At 32.5% G+C, this 17,066-nt stretch overlaps 2 protein-coding genes across 2 annotated transcripts; both read right to left on the bottom strand.

Annotated features, from left to right (window-relative positions):
* Positions 1-4,299: 4,299 nt before the first annotated feature.
* LOC114166567 (GDSL esterase/lipase 1-like) lies at positions 4,300-6,339 on the bottom strand. Its single transcript, XM_028051316.1, has 5 exons — positions 6,020-6,339; positions 5,760-5,881; positions 5,302-5,535; positions 4,771-5,023; positions 4,300-4,687 (listed from the first exon to the last, which is right to left on the bottom strand). The coding sequence occupies exons 1-5, from the start codon at positions 6,279-6,281 to the stop codon at positions 4,452-4,454; spliced, it is 1,107 nt and encodes a 368-aa protein (XP_027907117.1). The 5' UTR covers positions 6,282-6,339; the 3' UTR covers positions 4,300-4,451.
* A 6,323-nt stretch (positions 6,340-12,662) lies between these two features.
* On the bottom strand, positions 12,663-16,321 carry LOC114165155 (GDSL esterase/lipase 1-like). The gene is made up of 6 exons (XM_028049819.1): positions 16,126-16,321; positions 14,383-14,448; positions 14,123-14,244; positions 13,665-13,898; positions 13,134-13,386; positions 12,663-13,050 (listed from the first exon to the last, which is right to left on the bottom strand). Exons 1-6 carry the CDS (start codon positions 16,319-16,321, stop codon positions 12,815-12,817), a joined length of 1,107 nt encoding a protein of 368 aa, XP_027905620.1. The 3' UTR covers positions 12,663-12,814.
* Between the last annotated feature and the right edge of the window lie 745 nt (positions 16,322-17,066).

Raw genomic sequence — 17,066 nt, 5'->3', positions numbered from 1 at the left:
TCACAACATATTAGTAATTAACTCAATTAAACAGCTACAAAATAAACTAATGGCATACAATATTTATAGTACGTAACTAATGTATACAAACATTAAGCTCGCAATCCATAAAACTTAAACTCATATCTGTGTTTTGCTTATTTTGTTAGGTTCATGAGTTATTTGGCAAACTTTTACTACCTAAAATATATTTATTTTCAACTATGTGATTGGTCGTTAAACTTTTATTTTGTTCTAAATTGATATTCTTTTAACTGCCTCATGAAATATTAACGAAAAAAAAAACTTAATAAGTCCTCAAATCCAATATTTTGTTAGGAGTTGATAAACTTGTAAGGTCCACTTATATTCTGACCCTTTATTTTAAGGGCTGCCCCAATCTAATGGGCCTGAAGGCTGGCCCATGAGGCATACAAGGCCCCTAAGGCAGCCAAAACCTCTTACTTCTGTCATTCTTGCGAAAACAGTTCCCTCACACCCTCATTTCTTTTCCACAGAACGCTCTGCTAGGGTTTAGCCCTAAGTCCTCTTCGAGTTAACTCAAATCCATTTTCTACTCCATGTAAGTATCTTTTTCTAGCTCATATTGGTCCCCATTAGTCACCCTTCGTATTTCCAGTTAGGGTTTCATGGTAACCCCATTTCTTAGTTCTGTTCCTCTTTTTATTTCAGCTCTTTAGTTCGTTCCTAGAGCTATTGTGCTCCGTAGTTGGTGTCGAGGTCCTATGCTAGCTCAATCCAGGTAAGGGAAGCTAGAACCTCCTTGTTTGGTGTGATTGTGGCTTGTGCCATTTTTGGTTTCATGATTCTTGAGTTTGTGTGCTGTTGTGGATGCCTGGACTGTCTGGATATTCTGTTTGGTATATGTGTATGTGTGATGTAGGCGCGAATAGTGGCGAGTACTGATAATCTCGCCCAAGCGAGCTTGCCTCGCCTAGGCGAGATGAGCAGAGGCTCGCCCAAGACTTTCCACGCGAGTTGTCGCTTAGGCGATCAAACCCTTATTTTGAGCGAGAAGATGTCTCGCTCAAGCGAAGGGGGTCTCGCCTAAGAGAGATTGCGCAGAAGGTCACTGTTCTCATTGTCGAGCTCTCGCCTAGGCGAAGGGAGCCCGCCTGAGCGAGAGTCCCTCTCGCTTGAGCGAGACCCTCCAGCCTGAGCGAAGAGCTGGGCGAGGATGCGTTCTGATTTGGTATTTTCTCTGTTCTTGGGTGTTTGACATGTGTTTGGTTGGATTATTATATAATGGCATGAGGTGAATGAATGTGCATGAGTGGGAGGGTGTATGAGTTGTAATTGAGGAACTTGGATAATTCTTGGCATGTAATGAACATGAAATGGTTGGTTATGAAAGTGGCATGGTTTTGATATGAGATAAAATTCCATATTCATGAATGGAGGATGATGTGTTGGTATGAGTTTGACCTGGAATATAAAAGGGGTTGATTATGAAAGTTGACATGAAATGTATATGCATGATAAATATTACTTGGCTGTTTTGAGTATGATTGGTATAGGGTCAGTACGTAATTTTCTTGAAATCTCTAGGTGAGATCTTAAGGTCGTGCTTCAGTGGTCGGGACGTAATTCTATGACCCCTGTTAGTGGGGATTCATGGTGGTGCCCCATCTGTATAATTAATGTTGATGTTTGGGAAATGAACGTTATTCACAACGATGACATTCTGTTTATTGTTCCTATTAATCCGAAGAAGATGATTGTTATACAAGTCAAAGTTGAACAACATGTTTTGGACACATTCTTTGTATGCATCAAAGCTTCAATTCTTTCTTAGGCTTAATCGCCACCACAACTCTGCATGCTTTCTTAGAGGTCTTGTGGTCATGCTCTATTGTTTTTTTCTTATGCTAACTATAACCGACAGAAGTATAAAGTGATATTTTTTAGGTATAATTACTGATTTGGTACCCCAACTTTTTGGATTTGTTCAATTTGGTATCTGAACTTTAGAATGTTCAATTTGGTACCCAAATTTTTAAACGGGTTCGTTTTAATACCTTCCGTTAAATACTACTTAACTTTATTTGCCTTCTGTTGAGGTGGCACTGTGCAACAGAAACATGGCAGAAATGTGGTTCAGTTAAAATGACTTGGAATTTTTTTTTTTTGTGATTAAAAATAAAGTGCCTTATTTTGTGGAGAGTGCCCTAATTTGTGGAGGAGCTTGTGCTTTTCTCTTCTTCAGTTGAATTGGTTTTTGTAGACGGTGAATAAATGTCAAGGGGTCATTCATCTTCTTGCTCTCGTAATTCATGGGTGATGTGAAATCAGACCTTGTCCTCTAATAGTGGTGGTTGTAGAGGCTTGGGTGAAGCACCCACATGCAATTGTGGAGTGGCAATTGTGCTGAGAACGGCTAGAACCATTAAGAATGGTGGGAGACAGTTTTGGGAATGCCCTAATTTCAAGGTGAGGCATATGGTGTTTTGTTTAGATAAGTTTATGTTTGTGTTTGCATCTAGGTAACTACAAAGTAATTTTTGTTGTGTTATTTTGTGAATAACGGGGTGGAAGTGAAGCTTCTTATGGGTGTAATTTCTTTAAATGATGCATTGAAGATGGTGATGACGAAAATGATGCAACTATTTTGAGGTAAAGGCGGCAGATTTATATTCTAGAAAAAGAAGTTAAGGGATGGAGAAAGTGGGTCAACTTGTTAATTTAGTGTGTCTATTGGTTGTAGTTAATCTGATTTTAGTGTCTTTGTTGATGTAGATTGATATTGTAGAGAAATATTAGTTGTTTAAAGTTGTTGGATTTCACTTTAGGTGTTTAGAAGGTTATTTTGTAATATGAAATTTATTGAAAACAGTGAAAGTTTGGAGTTATGGAAAATCTGAATCATCTGTCAAAGTTCTGTATTTCTTTTCTGGTATTTGAAATGTTAAATGTTATGTAATTATAATAAATGACTATAAATTTGAACAACAGTCGAATAAGTTGGCACAAATTCATTAAACATCAAATATGATATAAAGAGGACATTGTTCATAGCTTTGGATAACAGACTTTGGATATCAAACAAAAGAAATCAGTTGTTTTGGATAACTAAACAGACATACAAATCCAAAACAAACAACACAGTAACACAATACATATCAAAGACTTAAAGTAAAGTTCCAACCTTAAAATATTGGTAAAGTCATTACAAAAGGTGCGAGTTTTTTTACCATAAATCCACGTGTGCAACCCTGATTTTTGCCACATTTCTGTTGCATTGTGCCACCTCAATAGAAGTCAAACGACGTTAAGTAGTATTTAACAGAAGGTACTAAAATGAACCCATTTAAAAAATTTGGGTACCAAATTGAACATTTCTAGAGTTCGGGTACCAAATTTAACAAACCCAAAAAGTTGGAGTACCAAATCAGTAATTATACATATTTTTTATTAAAATATTATGTTTCAATTATTTGTTTTTGTACAAAACTTACATACTTTTTTTATATACTATAAACTATGAAGTATCGATACTTCAATTTGGATCATGTATCTGTGTATGACACGCATTTGCATATGATAATTTAGGATACTTTGTCAATATTTATTAGTGAAATATCTAATAAATAAAACAACAATACTACTACAAGAAAACTTTTAAATAGTGACCAATAATTATTAGTAACTATAGTGACCAATATAAATACCAATTTACAAAACTAAAAGTTATTAGTTATTAAAATAGTCACTATTATGAATAAAAAAACATAATTGGTCACTAAATTAGCCTTTAAAATTACATCCATGGTTTTAGCTACCGAAGGAAATTGGTCACTCAAAATTAACTTTCTAAGTTTTGACTACCAAAATGAATTAGTTTCTAAATTAGTCTCTAATTAATTAGTGACCAATTATAATTTTTTATTTATCATAGTGACTATTTTAATAACCAATAATTTTTAATTTTGTAATTGGTATTTAAATTGGTCACTACAATGACTAAACTATTTTGGGTTTCTAAAATTAGTTTCTAATTGAAGATTTTCTTGTAGTGTACTTTTAAGATGACAATAATTTATAATTTTTATGTTGACAACTTTAGTATTTGTGATTTTAATTTGGATGCAAACAATAACATTAATATATTTGTCATATTTTTAAAATATATTGTACATTTTTCAATATACATATATAACGTATCGTATCCTACTATTATTAAAATAAACATATTTTTGTGTCAGATACGTGTCGTATCCGATACACGTATCATATCATGCATCATGGACTATAATTAAATATAAAAATATAAAATGTTCATAATAAAAAAATTACTCAAAATATCAAATTAAATTAAATTTATTTAAATAATAATACATATTGAAGTTTTCATGAATGGTGTTTTATTTAGCCAGCTCAAACATCTTATTATTACATGTGGAAACAAATACATCGTGATGTTATGTCTTGCTTTATGTCTATATATTGAAAGTTTAAAATTCAAATAGCTGTTTGAGATTGTAAGGGCTTGTGACAGTGTGATTTCCATTCCATATAAGCTCTCCAAAATGCTGGCTAGCTCTGTCAGTAAGATGAATAGAATCGAAGTACACATGTTCATCGACATTGTTACATAACTCGTATTCTTTGATTCCTTTCCTCCCTCCACAGCTACCATCTCCTCTGTAAGGTCCACCTCCACAACATGCCACAATAGTTTCTTTGAAACCTTCATAAAGACAGAGGAAAAACAGTGATCACAGTATGTCACAAGAAAAAAATTAAAATGGAACATATAGGCTTTTGGAATACCATATTTTGTAGGATTGTTCAGCACTTCAAGAGATGCAGAATAGAAATCAGTGATTGAATATTTGAATCCCTTGAGTTGTTTCTCTAGCTCAGGAATCCTTTTTAAGAGTGCAGTGTTGTGTAGTCTTGCGATGGCTAATACTTCTTCAAAGCATGTGCTTCCATTATTCACCAAAACCCTTATGCCAGGTGAACAACCTATTGCACCCACATTAACAAATCCAAATTTTCTTCCTCCAAGACTATAAATTTCCTAAAATTATATCATACCAACATTAGGGTTAGGAAAATATAGGTTTAATTTTATTTATTTTTTCCAATATCTTTCAAAAATTATCAAACTTTTGGTTCCTATACTTTAATCCCTTAATTTTCAATCACTATAGTAGTTTAATGAGAAATTTCATTCCATGGTGATTCAATGTATTTCTAAAATTAAAAGTTGAATAAAACTAAAGATTTATATCAAAAAATCCTTTTCGAATTATAAATTGAAGAAAATATAAAGTTCAAGTAAAAGTTTGTTCTTACTGTTATGGCATCTGTGAGGTTTCCAATGACAGAATCTACAAACCCTTGATGATTACCAGGAGGAAACACAGGATTTGAGTCTGGGTTGAGAAGGGAGCCATAGTCATTGGATCCAATGCTAATCAAGTACACTGATTTTGACACAATTTCCTCTGCTATTGCTTTTCCCAGTCTCTTACTAAACACATTCTTCAGATTTTTTAAATAACTTACCTGAGTTTTGAGGTCTATAACCTACATAAAGGCATTAAATATCAGTCAAGGTTACATCAGTATAACACTGTTTATTAACTACCTAACTAAAACTATGATGTATGATGAATGCCTAAAATTAAGTCATACACTCTTTTCTATGACAGAATTTACTGAAACTTATATATATATATATATATATATATATATATATATATATATATATATATATATATATATATATATAATGATGATCTTTGTCTTACGAATCCTTGAGCGGTTTCACGCAGAGCACCTGCACCTCCTGAAGCAAAATTGACACCATAGACGTGTTCAACCCGACCCGGATGCAGATATGGTGGTAGTATTGGCAACTTGGCAAGTTCAGCTAAGAAACATAAACTAGTTAATGCAAGTGCACCAAGTGAATACAAGAACTGATGATAATGAAGCAATTTTCTGCAACATCAAGAACACAAGCAAAACTCAAGTGAAAGCTAAAGCAGAAGAAATAAAATGTGCATACCAACGACATCTGGTATCATGCGTCCATCAGAAAATCTGCCAGAGGGGTATTTGAAGAAAGTTTGACCATAGGGATAATAATTTGCTTGGTAAGAGGTGGTGGTGTTGATGTAGTTGTTGTTTCCATTATCAAATAATGAATCTCCGAGTATGAATAGTGCAGCATTTTTCTGAGGCAAGCATGTTGTGATGCTGCTATGACAGTAACTCATTTGGATGAAAATTCCCAAAGAAAACACCAACAAACAACTTAAACTTTTCATTGCTGTTGCTATTTAGTCCTACACTCTTATGCTTTGCTTCTGGTGCATATTACCATGTGCAAGGTATTATATATATATATATATATATATATATATATATATATATATATATATATATATATATAATAGTATCAAGTGCCAAGTAAAAAGACTTTGTCAATCAACACCTGATCATGGTTTGGTGAAAGACAACAACAGAATAATAGTCTTATTTCTCGGCTAAGGATTAAAAGACTTTTTCTAACTTATATGCCAAGTAAAAAATGGCTTCAACAACTGATCATAAATAATGGTGAAACATTTTTGTCTTTTTTGTGACATTTATTAGACTTGAGATTAAGGCTTTTTTACCAAAAGAGTAGTGAATTTGATTAACCCAACTAATTTGAACTTATTGTGGAGATAGAACATAGTTTTTTCCTTGCATGATAGTCTCCATGAATTAAAATTACACCAAAAAATTGTGATGAAGTATTGTTTAATCCATTTATAGTTTAAGGTGAGTTACACTATTCAAGTTTTACGAGAGTGGTTGATTTTTAAGAAAGAATTGGCTTAAAGAATGTGGTGTCTTTATTGCTTAATAGTACGGGTTTGAAAAGTTCATTGGTATATGTTTTGTAACGATGTAATGTGAATTTTATAATGTCTATAAGGGTAGACTAGTTGATGTTTGTGTAGTAGTTGGAGTATCTCTGTATTCCATACTTTGTTTCACAAAGAAAAAAGAGTTTAATTGCTAAAATATGTCCGTGTAAAACGTGTTTGATCATTCAAAAATAACTTTTTATTTTTAGAATAGTAAAAATCAAATTTAAGACTTCACGTATACTTTTCAATTCTCCAATCCTACTACATAAACCATAATACTAGGGTGAAAAAAAAATCATTAATGACTCAGACTAACAACGAGTCACAAGTCACTATTTTTAAAAAGATGCGACAACAAATTTGTAAATAAAACAAAATTATTGTAATGGTTCTTGGAGAATCATTGTTAAAAGTAAAAATTCAGAAAAACAACGACAGTTAAATGAAAATCGTTGTTAAAAGTTAAAAATTTAAATAACATCAATTAAGTGTGAATCGTCGTTAAAAGTAAAAAATCAACAATTGTTACACTTAAAACTATTGTAAAATACTTGTTAAAAAAGTAAAAAAATGATAAATCACGTTTATTTTCTTCTTTCCTTCATTAGGATTTTCCTCTTCTTTCTTTTTCTGCATGCACTTTCGAAGTTATCAAAAAACAAACATGGCATATTAACTTTTAATACAAGAGATGCAAGTCTATCACTACTAAAAATTCTCATATTACATGAGATTTTTTTTTACAAATTTGTTAAAAATATTTGTAAGAAAATATTTTTTTCTGCTATTTTTTCTATGAATCTTAATTGATAGGTAATTTTTTTGTGGGTAATTATTTTCTACAAAATTATAAAATTTGTAAGTATTACTTACAAAATTTGTTGTAAAAAGTGTTTTATATAAAATATTTTGTAAAAACGTTTGCAACAATTTTTTATAATTTTTTTTTCATAACAAAATTTATAGGTATTTCTTAAAAAGTAATTTAAAATAAAATTGACAAAAGAAAATAAGAGTTTTGTTAGTAGTGTATATATTATAAACCATTTGCACAGAAAACAAATAAATGAGAAATAATCAAATGGATCTTATCTAGAGATAAAAACCATCTTTAGAAACAACCTGTAACGTATAAAACCTGTCCACTTATACACTCTATTCCCTGTCTGCGGTACCATAATATATATTACTTTATGATATAGAAAAAGTTGGTATAACTTCATGGAACTTCACAAAAGTAATAAACAAAATATAAAAACGTTTCCTGATTTCATCCTTTGACAATGAGAAGAAAATTGATACTTTGTTTCCTTGCTAAGAGAACTTTTCTTTCAATGACTAATTCTTTTGACTTCCTATAATTTCAATGTAAAACCCTTTCAAGAAAGAGTCAATATTAGTACGAAACACTTCTTGAAGAGAGAGAAAAGATAAATAACTATGACATATAAAAAAAAATAATCAAATGGAACGATTTATCCGCATAAATTATTCACAACATATTAGTAATTAACTCAATTAAACAGCTACAAAATAAACTAATGGCATACAATATTTATAGTACGTAACTAATGTATACAAACATTAAGCTCGCAATCCATAAAACTTAAACTCATATCTGTGTTTTGCTTATTTTGTTAGGTTCATGAGTTATTTGGCAAACTTTTACTACCTAAAATATATTTATTTTCAACTATGTGATTGGTCGTTAAACTTTTATTTTGTTCTAAATTGATATTCTTTTAACTGCCTCATGAAATATTAACGAAAAAAAAAACTTAATAAGTCCTCAAATCCAATATTTTGTTAGGAGTTGATAAACTTGTAAGGTCCACTTATATTCTGACCCTTTATTTTAAGGGCTGCCCCAATCTAATGGGCCTGAAGGCTGGCCCATGAGGCATACAAGGCCCCTAAGGCAGCCAAAACCTCTTACTTCTGTCATTCTTGCGAAAACAGTTCCCTCACACCCTCATTTCTTTTCCACAGAACGCTCTGCTAGGGTTTAGCCCTAAGTCCTCTTCGAGTTAACTCAAATCCATTTTCTACTCCATGTAAGTATCTTTTTCTAGCTCATATTGGTCCCCATTAGTCACCCTTCGTATTTCCAGTTAGGGTTTCATGGTAACCCCATTTCTTAGTTCTGTTCCTCTTTTTATTTCAGCTCTTTAGTTCGTTCCTAGAGCTATTGTGCTCCGTAGTTGGTGTCGAGGTCCTATGCTAGCTCAATCCAGGTAAGGGAAGCTAGAACCTCCTTGTTTGGTGTGATTGTGGCTTGTGCCATTTTTGGTTTCATGATTCTTGAGTTTGTGTGCTGTTGTGGATGCCTGGACTGTCTGGATATTCTGTTTGGTATATGTGTATGTGTGATGTAGGCGCGAATAGTGGCGAGTACTGATAATCTCGCCCAAGCGAGCTTGCCTCGCCTAGGCGAGATGAGCAGAGGCTCGCCCAAGACTTTCCACGCGAGTTGTCGCTTAGGCGATCAAACCCTTATTTTGAGCGAGAAGATGTCTCGCTCAAGCGAAGGGGGTCTCGCCTAAGAGAGATTGCGCAGAAGGTCACTGTTCTCATTGTCGAGCTCTCGCCTAGGCGAAGGGAGCCCGCCTGAGCGAGAGTCCCTCTCGCTTGAGCGAGACCCTCCAGCCTGAGCGAAGAGCTGGGCGAGGATGCGTTCTGATTTGGTATTTTCTCTGTTCTTGGGTGTTTGACATGTGTTTGGTTGGATTATTATATAATGGCATGAGGTGAATGAATGTGCATGAGTGGGAGGGTGTATGAGTTGTAATTGAGGAACTTGGATAATTCTTGGCATGTAATGAACATGAAATGGTTGGTTATGAAAGTGGCATGGTTTTGATATGAGATAAAATTCCATATTCATGAATGGAGGATGATGTGTTGGTATGAGTTTGACCTGGAATATAAAAGGGGTTGATTATGAAAGTTGACATGAAATGTATATGCATGATAAATATTACTTGGCTGTTTTGAGTATGATTGGTATAGGGTCAGTACGTAATTTTCTTGAAATCTCTAGGTGAGATCTTAAGGTCGTGCTTCAGTGGTCGGGACGTAATTCTATGACCCCTGTTAGTGGGGATTCATGGTGGTGCCCCATCTGTATAATTAATGTTGATGTTTGGGAAATGAACGTTATTCACAACGATGACATTCTGTTTATTGTTCCTATTAATCCGAAGAAGATGATTGTTATACAAGTCAAAGTTGAACAACATGTTTTGGACACATTCTTTGTATGCATCAAAGCTTCAATTCTTTCTTAGGCTTAATCGCCACCACAACTCTGCATGCTTTCTTAGAGGTCTTGTGGTCATGCTCTATTGTTTTTTTCTTATGCTAACTATAACCGACAGAAGTATAAAGTGATATTTTTTAGGTATAATTACTGATTTGGTACCCCAACTTTTTGGATTTGTTCAATTTGGTATCTGAACTTTAGAATGTTCAATTTGGTACCCAAATTTTTAAACGGGTTCGTTTTAATACCTTCCGTTAAATACTACTTAACTTTATTTGCCTTCTGTTGAGGTGGCACTGTGCAACAGAAACATGGCAGAAATGTGGTTCAGTTAAAATGACTTGGAATTTTTTTTTTTGTGATTAAAAATAAAGTGCCTTATTTTGTGGAGAGTGCCCTAATTTGTGGAGGAGCTTGTGCTTTTCTCTTCTTCAGTTGAATTGGTTTTTGTAGACGGTGAATAAATGTCAAGGGGTCATTCATCTTCTTGCTCTCGTAATTCATGGGTGATGTGAAATCAGACCTTGTCCTCTAATAGTGGTGGTTGTAGAGGCTTGGGTGAAGCACCCACATGCAATTGTGGAGTGGCAATTGTGCTGAGAACGGCTAGAACCATTAAGAATGGTGGGAGACAGTTTTGGGAATGCCCTAATTTCAAGGTGAGGCATATGGTGTTTTGTTTAGATAAGTTTATGTTTGTGTTTGCATCTAGGTAACTACAAAGTAATTTTTGTTGTGTTATTTTGTGAATAACGGGGTGGAAGTGAAGCTTCTTATGGGTGTAATTTCTTTAAATGATGCATTGAAGATGGTGATGACGAAAATGATGCAACTATTTTGAGGTAAAGGCGGCAGATTTATATTCTAGAAAAAGAAGTTAAGGGATGGAGAAAGTGGGTCAACTTGTTAATTTAGTGTGTCTATTGGTTGTAGTTAATCTGATTTTAGTGTCTTTGTTGATGTAGATTGATATTGTAGAGAAATATTAGTTGTTTAAAGTTGTTGGATTTCACTTTAGGTGTTTAGAAGGTTATTTTGTAATATGAAATTTATTGAAAACAGTGAAAGTTTGGAGTTATGGAAAATCTGAATCATCTGTCAAAGTTCTGTATTTCTTTTCTGGTATTTGAAATGTTAAATGTTATGTAATTATAATAAATGACTATAAATTTGAACAACAGTCGAATAAGTTGGCACAAATTCATTAAACATCAAATATGATATAAAGAGGACATTGTTCATAGCTTTGGATAACAGACTTTGGATATCAAACAAAAGAAATCAGTTGTTTTGGATAACTAAACAGACATACAAATCCAAAACAAACAACACAGTAACACAATACATATCAAAGACTTAAAGTAAAGTTCCAACCTTAAAATATTGGTAAAGTCATTACAAAAGGTGCGAGTTTTTTTACCATAAATCCACGTGTGCAACCCTGATTTTTGCCACATTTCTGTTGCATTGTGCCACCTCAATAGAAGTCAAACGACGTTAAGTAGTATTTAACAGAAGGTACTAAAATGAACCCATTTAAAAAATTTGGGTACCAAATTGAACATTTCTAGAGTTCGGGTACCAAATTTAACAAACCCAAAAAGTTGGAGTACCAAATCAGTAATTATACATATTTTTTATTAAAATATTATGTTTCAATTATTTGTTTTTGTACAAAACTTACATACTTTTTTTATATACTATAAACTATGAAGTATCGATACTTCAATTTGGATCATGTATCTGTGTATGACACGCATTTGCATATGATAATTTAGGATACTTTGTCAATATTTATTAGTGAAATATCTAATAAATAAAACAACAATACTACTACAAGAAAACTTTTAAATAGTGACCAATAATTATTAGTAACTATAGTGACCAATATAAATACCAATTTACAAAACTAAAAGTTATTAGTTATTAAAATAGTCACTATTATGAATAAAAAAACATAATTGGTCACTAAATTAGCCTTTAAAATTACATCCATGGTTTTAGCTACCGAAGGAAATTGGTCACTCAAAATTAACTTTCTAAGTTTTGACTACCAAAATGAATTAGTTTCTAAATTAGTCTCTAATTAATTAGTGACCAATTATAATTTTTTATTTATCATAGTGACTATTTTAATAACCAATAATTTTTAATTTTGTAATTGGTATTTAAATTGGTCACTACAATGACTAAACTATTTTGGGTTTCTAAAATTAGTTTCTAATTGAAGATTTTCTTGTAGTGTACTTTTAAGATGACAATAATTTATAATTTTTATGTTGACAACTTTAGTATTTGTGATTTTAATTTGGATGCAAACAATAACATTAATATATTTGTCATATTTTTAAAATATATTGTACATTTTTCAATATACATATATAACGTATCGTATCCTACTATTATTAAAATAAACATATTTTTGTGTCAGATACGTGTCGTATCCGATACACGTATCATATCATGCATCATGGACTATAATTAAATATAAAAATATAAAATGTTCATAATAAAAAAATTACTCAAAATATCAAATTAAATTAAATTTATTTAAATAATAATACATATTGAAGTTTTCATGAATGGTGTTTTATTTAGCCAGCTCAAACATCTTATTATTACATGTGGAAACAAATACATCGTGATGTTATGTCTTGCTTTATGTCTATATATTGAAAGTTTAAAATTCAAATAGCTGTTTGAGATTGTAAGGGCTTGTGACAGTGTGATTTCCATTCCATATAAGCTCTCCAAAATGCTGGCTAGCTCTGTCAGTAAGATGAATAGAATCGAAGTACACATGTTCATCGACATTGTTACATAACTCGTATTCTTTGATTCCTTTCCTCCCTCCACAGCTACCATCTCCTCTGTAAGGTCCACCTCCACAACATGCCACAATAGTTTCTTTGAAACCTTCATAAAGACAGAGGAAAAACAGTGATCACAGTATGTCACAAGAAAAAAATTAAAATGGAACATATAGGCTTTTGGAATACCATATTTTGTAGGATTGTTCAGCACTTCAAGAGATGCAGAATAGAAATCAGTGATTGAATATTTGAATCCCTTGAGTTGTTTCTCTAGCTCAGGAATCCTTTTTAAGAGTGCAGTGTTGTGTAGTCTTGCGATGGCTAATACTTCTTCAAAGCATGTGCTTCCATTATTCACCAAAACCCTTATGCCAGGTGAACAACCTATTGCACCCACATTAACAAATCCAAATTTTCTTCCTCCAAGACTATAAATTTCCTAAAATTATATCATACCAACATTAGGGTTAGGAAAATATAGGTTTAATTTTATTTATTTTTTCCAATATCTTTCAAAAATTATCAAACTTTTGGTTCCTATACTTTAATCCCTTAATTTTCAATCACTATAGTAGTTTAATGAGAAATTTCATTCCATGGTGATTCAATGTATTTCTAAAATTAAAAGTTGAATAAAACTAAAGATTTATATCAAAAAATCCTTTTCGAATTATAAATTGAAGAAAATATAAAGTTCAAGTAAAAGTTTGTTCTTACTGTTATGGCATCTGTGAGGTTTCCAATGACAGAATCTACAAACCCTTGATGATTACCAGGAGGAAACACAGGATTTGAGTCTGGGTTGAGAAGGGAGCCATAGTCATTGGATCCAATGCTAATCAAGTACACTGATTTTGACACAATTTCCTCTGCTATTGCTTTTCCCAGTCTCTTACTAAACACATTCTTCAGATTTTTTAAATAACTTACCTGAGTTTTGAGGTCTATAACCTACATAAAGGCATTAAATATCAGTCAAGGTTACATCAGTATAACACTGTTTATTAACTACCTAACTAAAACTATGATGTATGATGAATGCCTAAAATTAAGTCATACACTCTTTTCTATGACAGAATTTACTGAAACTTATATATATATATATATATATATATATATATATATATATATATATATATATATATATATATATATAATGATGATCTTTGTCTTACGAATCCTTGAGCGGTTTCACGCAGAGCACCTGCACCTCCTGAAGCAAAATTGACACCATAGACGTGTTCAACCCGACCCGGATGCAGATATGGTGGTAGTATTGGCAACTTGGCAAGTTCAGCTAAGAAACATAAACTAGTTAATGCAAGTGCACCAAGTGAATACAAGAACTGATGATAATGAAGCAATTTTCTGCAACATCAAGAACACAAGCAAAACTCAAGTGAAAGCTAAAGCAGAAGAAATAAAATGTGCATACCAACGACATCTGGTATCATGCGTCCATCAGAAAATCTGCCAGAGGGGTATTTGAAGAAAGTTTGACCATAGGGATAATAATTTGCTTGGTAAGAGGTGGTGGTGTTGATGTAGTTGTTGTTTCCATTATCAAATAATGAATCTCCGAGTATGAATAGTGCAGTATGGTTCTGAGGCAAGCATGTTGTAATGCTGCTATGACAGTAACTGACTTGGATGAAAATTCCTAAAGAAAACACCAATAAACAATGTAAACTTTTCATGGTTGTTGCTACTTAGTCCTACACTCTTATGCTCTGCTTCTGGTGTATATCACCTTGTGCTAGGTTTTATATATATACATGCAGCAATATCATGGTTTGGTGAAAGACAACAAGATAATAGTCTTATTTTTCGGCTGAGGAATGAAAGACTTTTTCTAACTTAATTATCCCTGATAGTAATTCAAGGTTGTGAAAGGGATAGTTGAAGGGATAGAGAAAATGTGTAGATAGTAGAGTGTGAAAGTAGTAGTTGGAGAAGTGTATTTGTAGTTGAGAGTAGTTGTATTGGATGTCGTGTTAGTTGTTCTTTATGTTACAAAATGGTAGGATACATGGGTATTTATAGTCCCATAGATTATTCTAGAAACTCCTAGCTAGAACTAATGCAAATACTTCTAGATTTTTCTACATAGTTGAATGTTCTTGATTTTTCTTTCTATCCTAGGCTTTTCTCCAATACTCTAGAAGTTTCTTTACATTTCAATAACTCTATCTTATATTTTTTTAGATTCTTCTAGAATTTGCATTATACTTTAATACTCCTCCTTGATGCAAATTCGGTAACTCCAAGCATAGCGCGTAGAAGTTCAAATCTTGGTCTTGGTAAGGCCTTTGTGAAGATATCTGCAATTTGATCTTCTGTCGGGCAGTACTCAAGTCGTATCTTCATATTTGTTTCCGCTTCTCTGATGAAGTGGTATTTAATTGCTATGTGTTTTGTTCTACTGTGATGTATTGGGTTCTTCGTCATTGCGATAGCTGATTTATTATCACAGTTGATTGTAGTAGGTCCACTTTGTTTCTCTCCCATATCTTTGAATATCTTTCGAAGCCATATAGCTTGACTTGTTGCTTCAGCAGCAGCCACATATTCTGCTTCAGCTGTTGATTGTGCAACAGTTGCTTGCTTCTTTGATGCCCAAGAGAATATTCCCGATCCAAGCGAGAAAGCATAGCCTGAGGTGCTCTTCATGTCATCTTTTGATCCTGCCCAATCACTATCGGTGTAGCCAATGATCCTTGAGTTAGTCATGGTTTTGTACCATATTCCAAACTCCTTTGTGCCTTGTAGATATCTTAAAATTCTTTTCCCTACTCCATAATGAATCTGACTTGGCTTTTGCATGAATCTTGATAGAAGACTTGTGGCATACATAATGTCTGGTCTTGTGGCTGTGAGATATAAGAGACTTCCAATCAAACTTCTATAGCGTAATGCATTTGTTTCTTGTGCTCCATCATCTTTTTGTAGTTTCTCATTTACCACCAATGGAGTAGCGACAGGTTTACAATCATACATCTTGAACTTCTTCAATAGGGCTTCAATATATTTCTTTTGAGAGATAAATATGCCGTCTTCTTGTTGTTTCACCTCTATACCGAGAAAATAGTTCATCAACCCAAGGTCGGTCATCTCAAATGTCTTCATCATGTCTTCTTTAAATTCTTTCATCATCTCCAAATTCTTTAAATTGTTTCACCATAGGGATAATAATTTGCTTGGTAAGAGATGGTGGTGTTGATGTAGTTGTTGTTTCCATTATCAAATAATGAATCTCCAAGTATGAATAGTGCAGTGTGGTTCTGAGGCAAGCATGTTGTAATGCTGCTATGACAGTAACTGACTTGGATGAAAATTCCTAAAGAAAACACCAATAAACAACGTAAGCTTTTCATGGTTGTTGCTACTTAGTCCTACACTCTTATGCTCTGCTTCTGATATATATATATCAGCATCATATAGCAGTATCGTGGTTCGGTGAAATAGACAAAAGAAAATAATGGCTTATTTCTCGGCTCTGGATCAAAAGACTTTTCTAACTTGTCCCAAGTAAGGATAGACTTTCACAATCTGATCATAAATAATGGTTTTGTCTCATTGTTAGACTTGAATTAAGTTATTCACGTTATGATTAACCCAACTAATTTTCCCCTCTGATAATATAGATTTTCCATTGCATATGAATTAAAATTCAAGCATGAAAATCATTAAATAATAATTAATTTAGAGATAAAAATAATTATTCATTATATTAATTAAGTTAGACATTATTTTATAAATTAAAAATTATTAGTATCTAAAATATTTTTGTTAATAAAAATTTATAATTATTTTGTGAATTATAATCTAAATTAATATCTAATATTAATTATTTTTTAAAATTAATTTTTTTTAATATTTTTTTTTAATAGTAAGTTATTTACTCCATTTATACTTAGGGCAAGTTACTCTATTAATACCAAATTTACGAGAGTGGTTGGTTCTTAAAGAAAATGGAGACGATCATGGTATAGACTTTTGTTGATGTTTGTGTAATTGTTGTATTCCTGTTCTTTCTTTGACAAAGAAAAAAAAGTCTATTTGCTAAAAAGTTTCTTTGAAAAGAAAAAAAGTGTTTATTTGCTCAAATTTGTTAGTGTA

The sequence above is a fragment of the Vigna unguiculata genome, chromosome 10 (genome assembly GCF_004118075.2).
Source record: "Vigna unguiculata cultivar IT97K-499-35 chromosome 10, ASM411807v1, whole genome shotgun sequence".
NCBI lineage: Eukaryota > Viridiplantae > Streptophyta > Magnoliopsida > Fabales > Fabaceae > Vigna > Vigna unguiculata.
The sequence above is the reverse complement of the archived record's forward strand: the minus strand, read 5'-3'. Positions and strand labels throughout refer to the sequence as shown.

Coding starts and splice junctions, on each gene's coding strand:
- LOC114166567 (XM_028051316.1), bottom strand. CDS start 6,281: ATGAAAAGTTTAAGTTGTTTGTTGGTGTTTTCTTTGGGAATTTTCATC. Junction 5,536..5,759: donor GTGAAACCGCTCAAGGATTC/GTAAGACAAAGA, acceptor GCCTTTATGTAG/GTTATAGACCTCAAAACTCA. Junction 4,688..4,770: donor GAACAATCCTACAAAATATG/GTATTCCAAAAG, acceptor GTCTTTATGAAG/GTTTCAAAGAAACTATTGTG.
- LOC114165155 (XM_028049819.1), bottom strand. CDS start 16,321: ATGAAAAGCTTACGTTGTTTATTGGTGTTTTCTTTAGGAATTTTCATC. Junction 14,449..16,125: donor AGCAAATTATTATCCCTATG/GTGAAACAATTT, acceptor ATTATCCCTATG/GTCAAACTTTCTTCAAATAC. Junction 13,387..13,664: donor ACCTCACAGATGCCATAACA/GTAAGAACAAAC, acceptor ATATAATTTTAG/GAAATTTATAGTCTTGGAGG.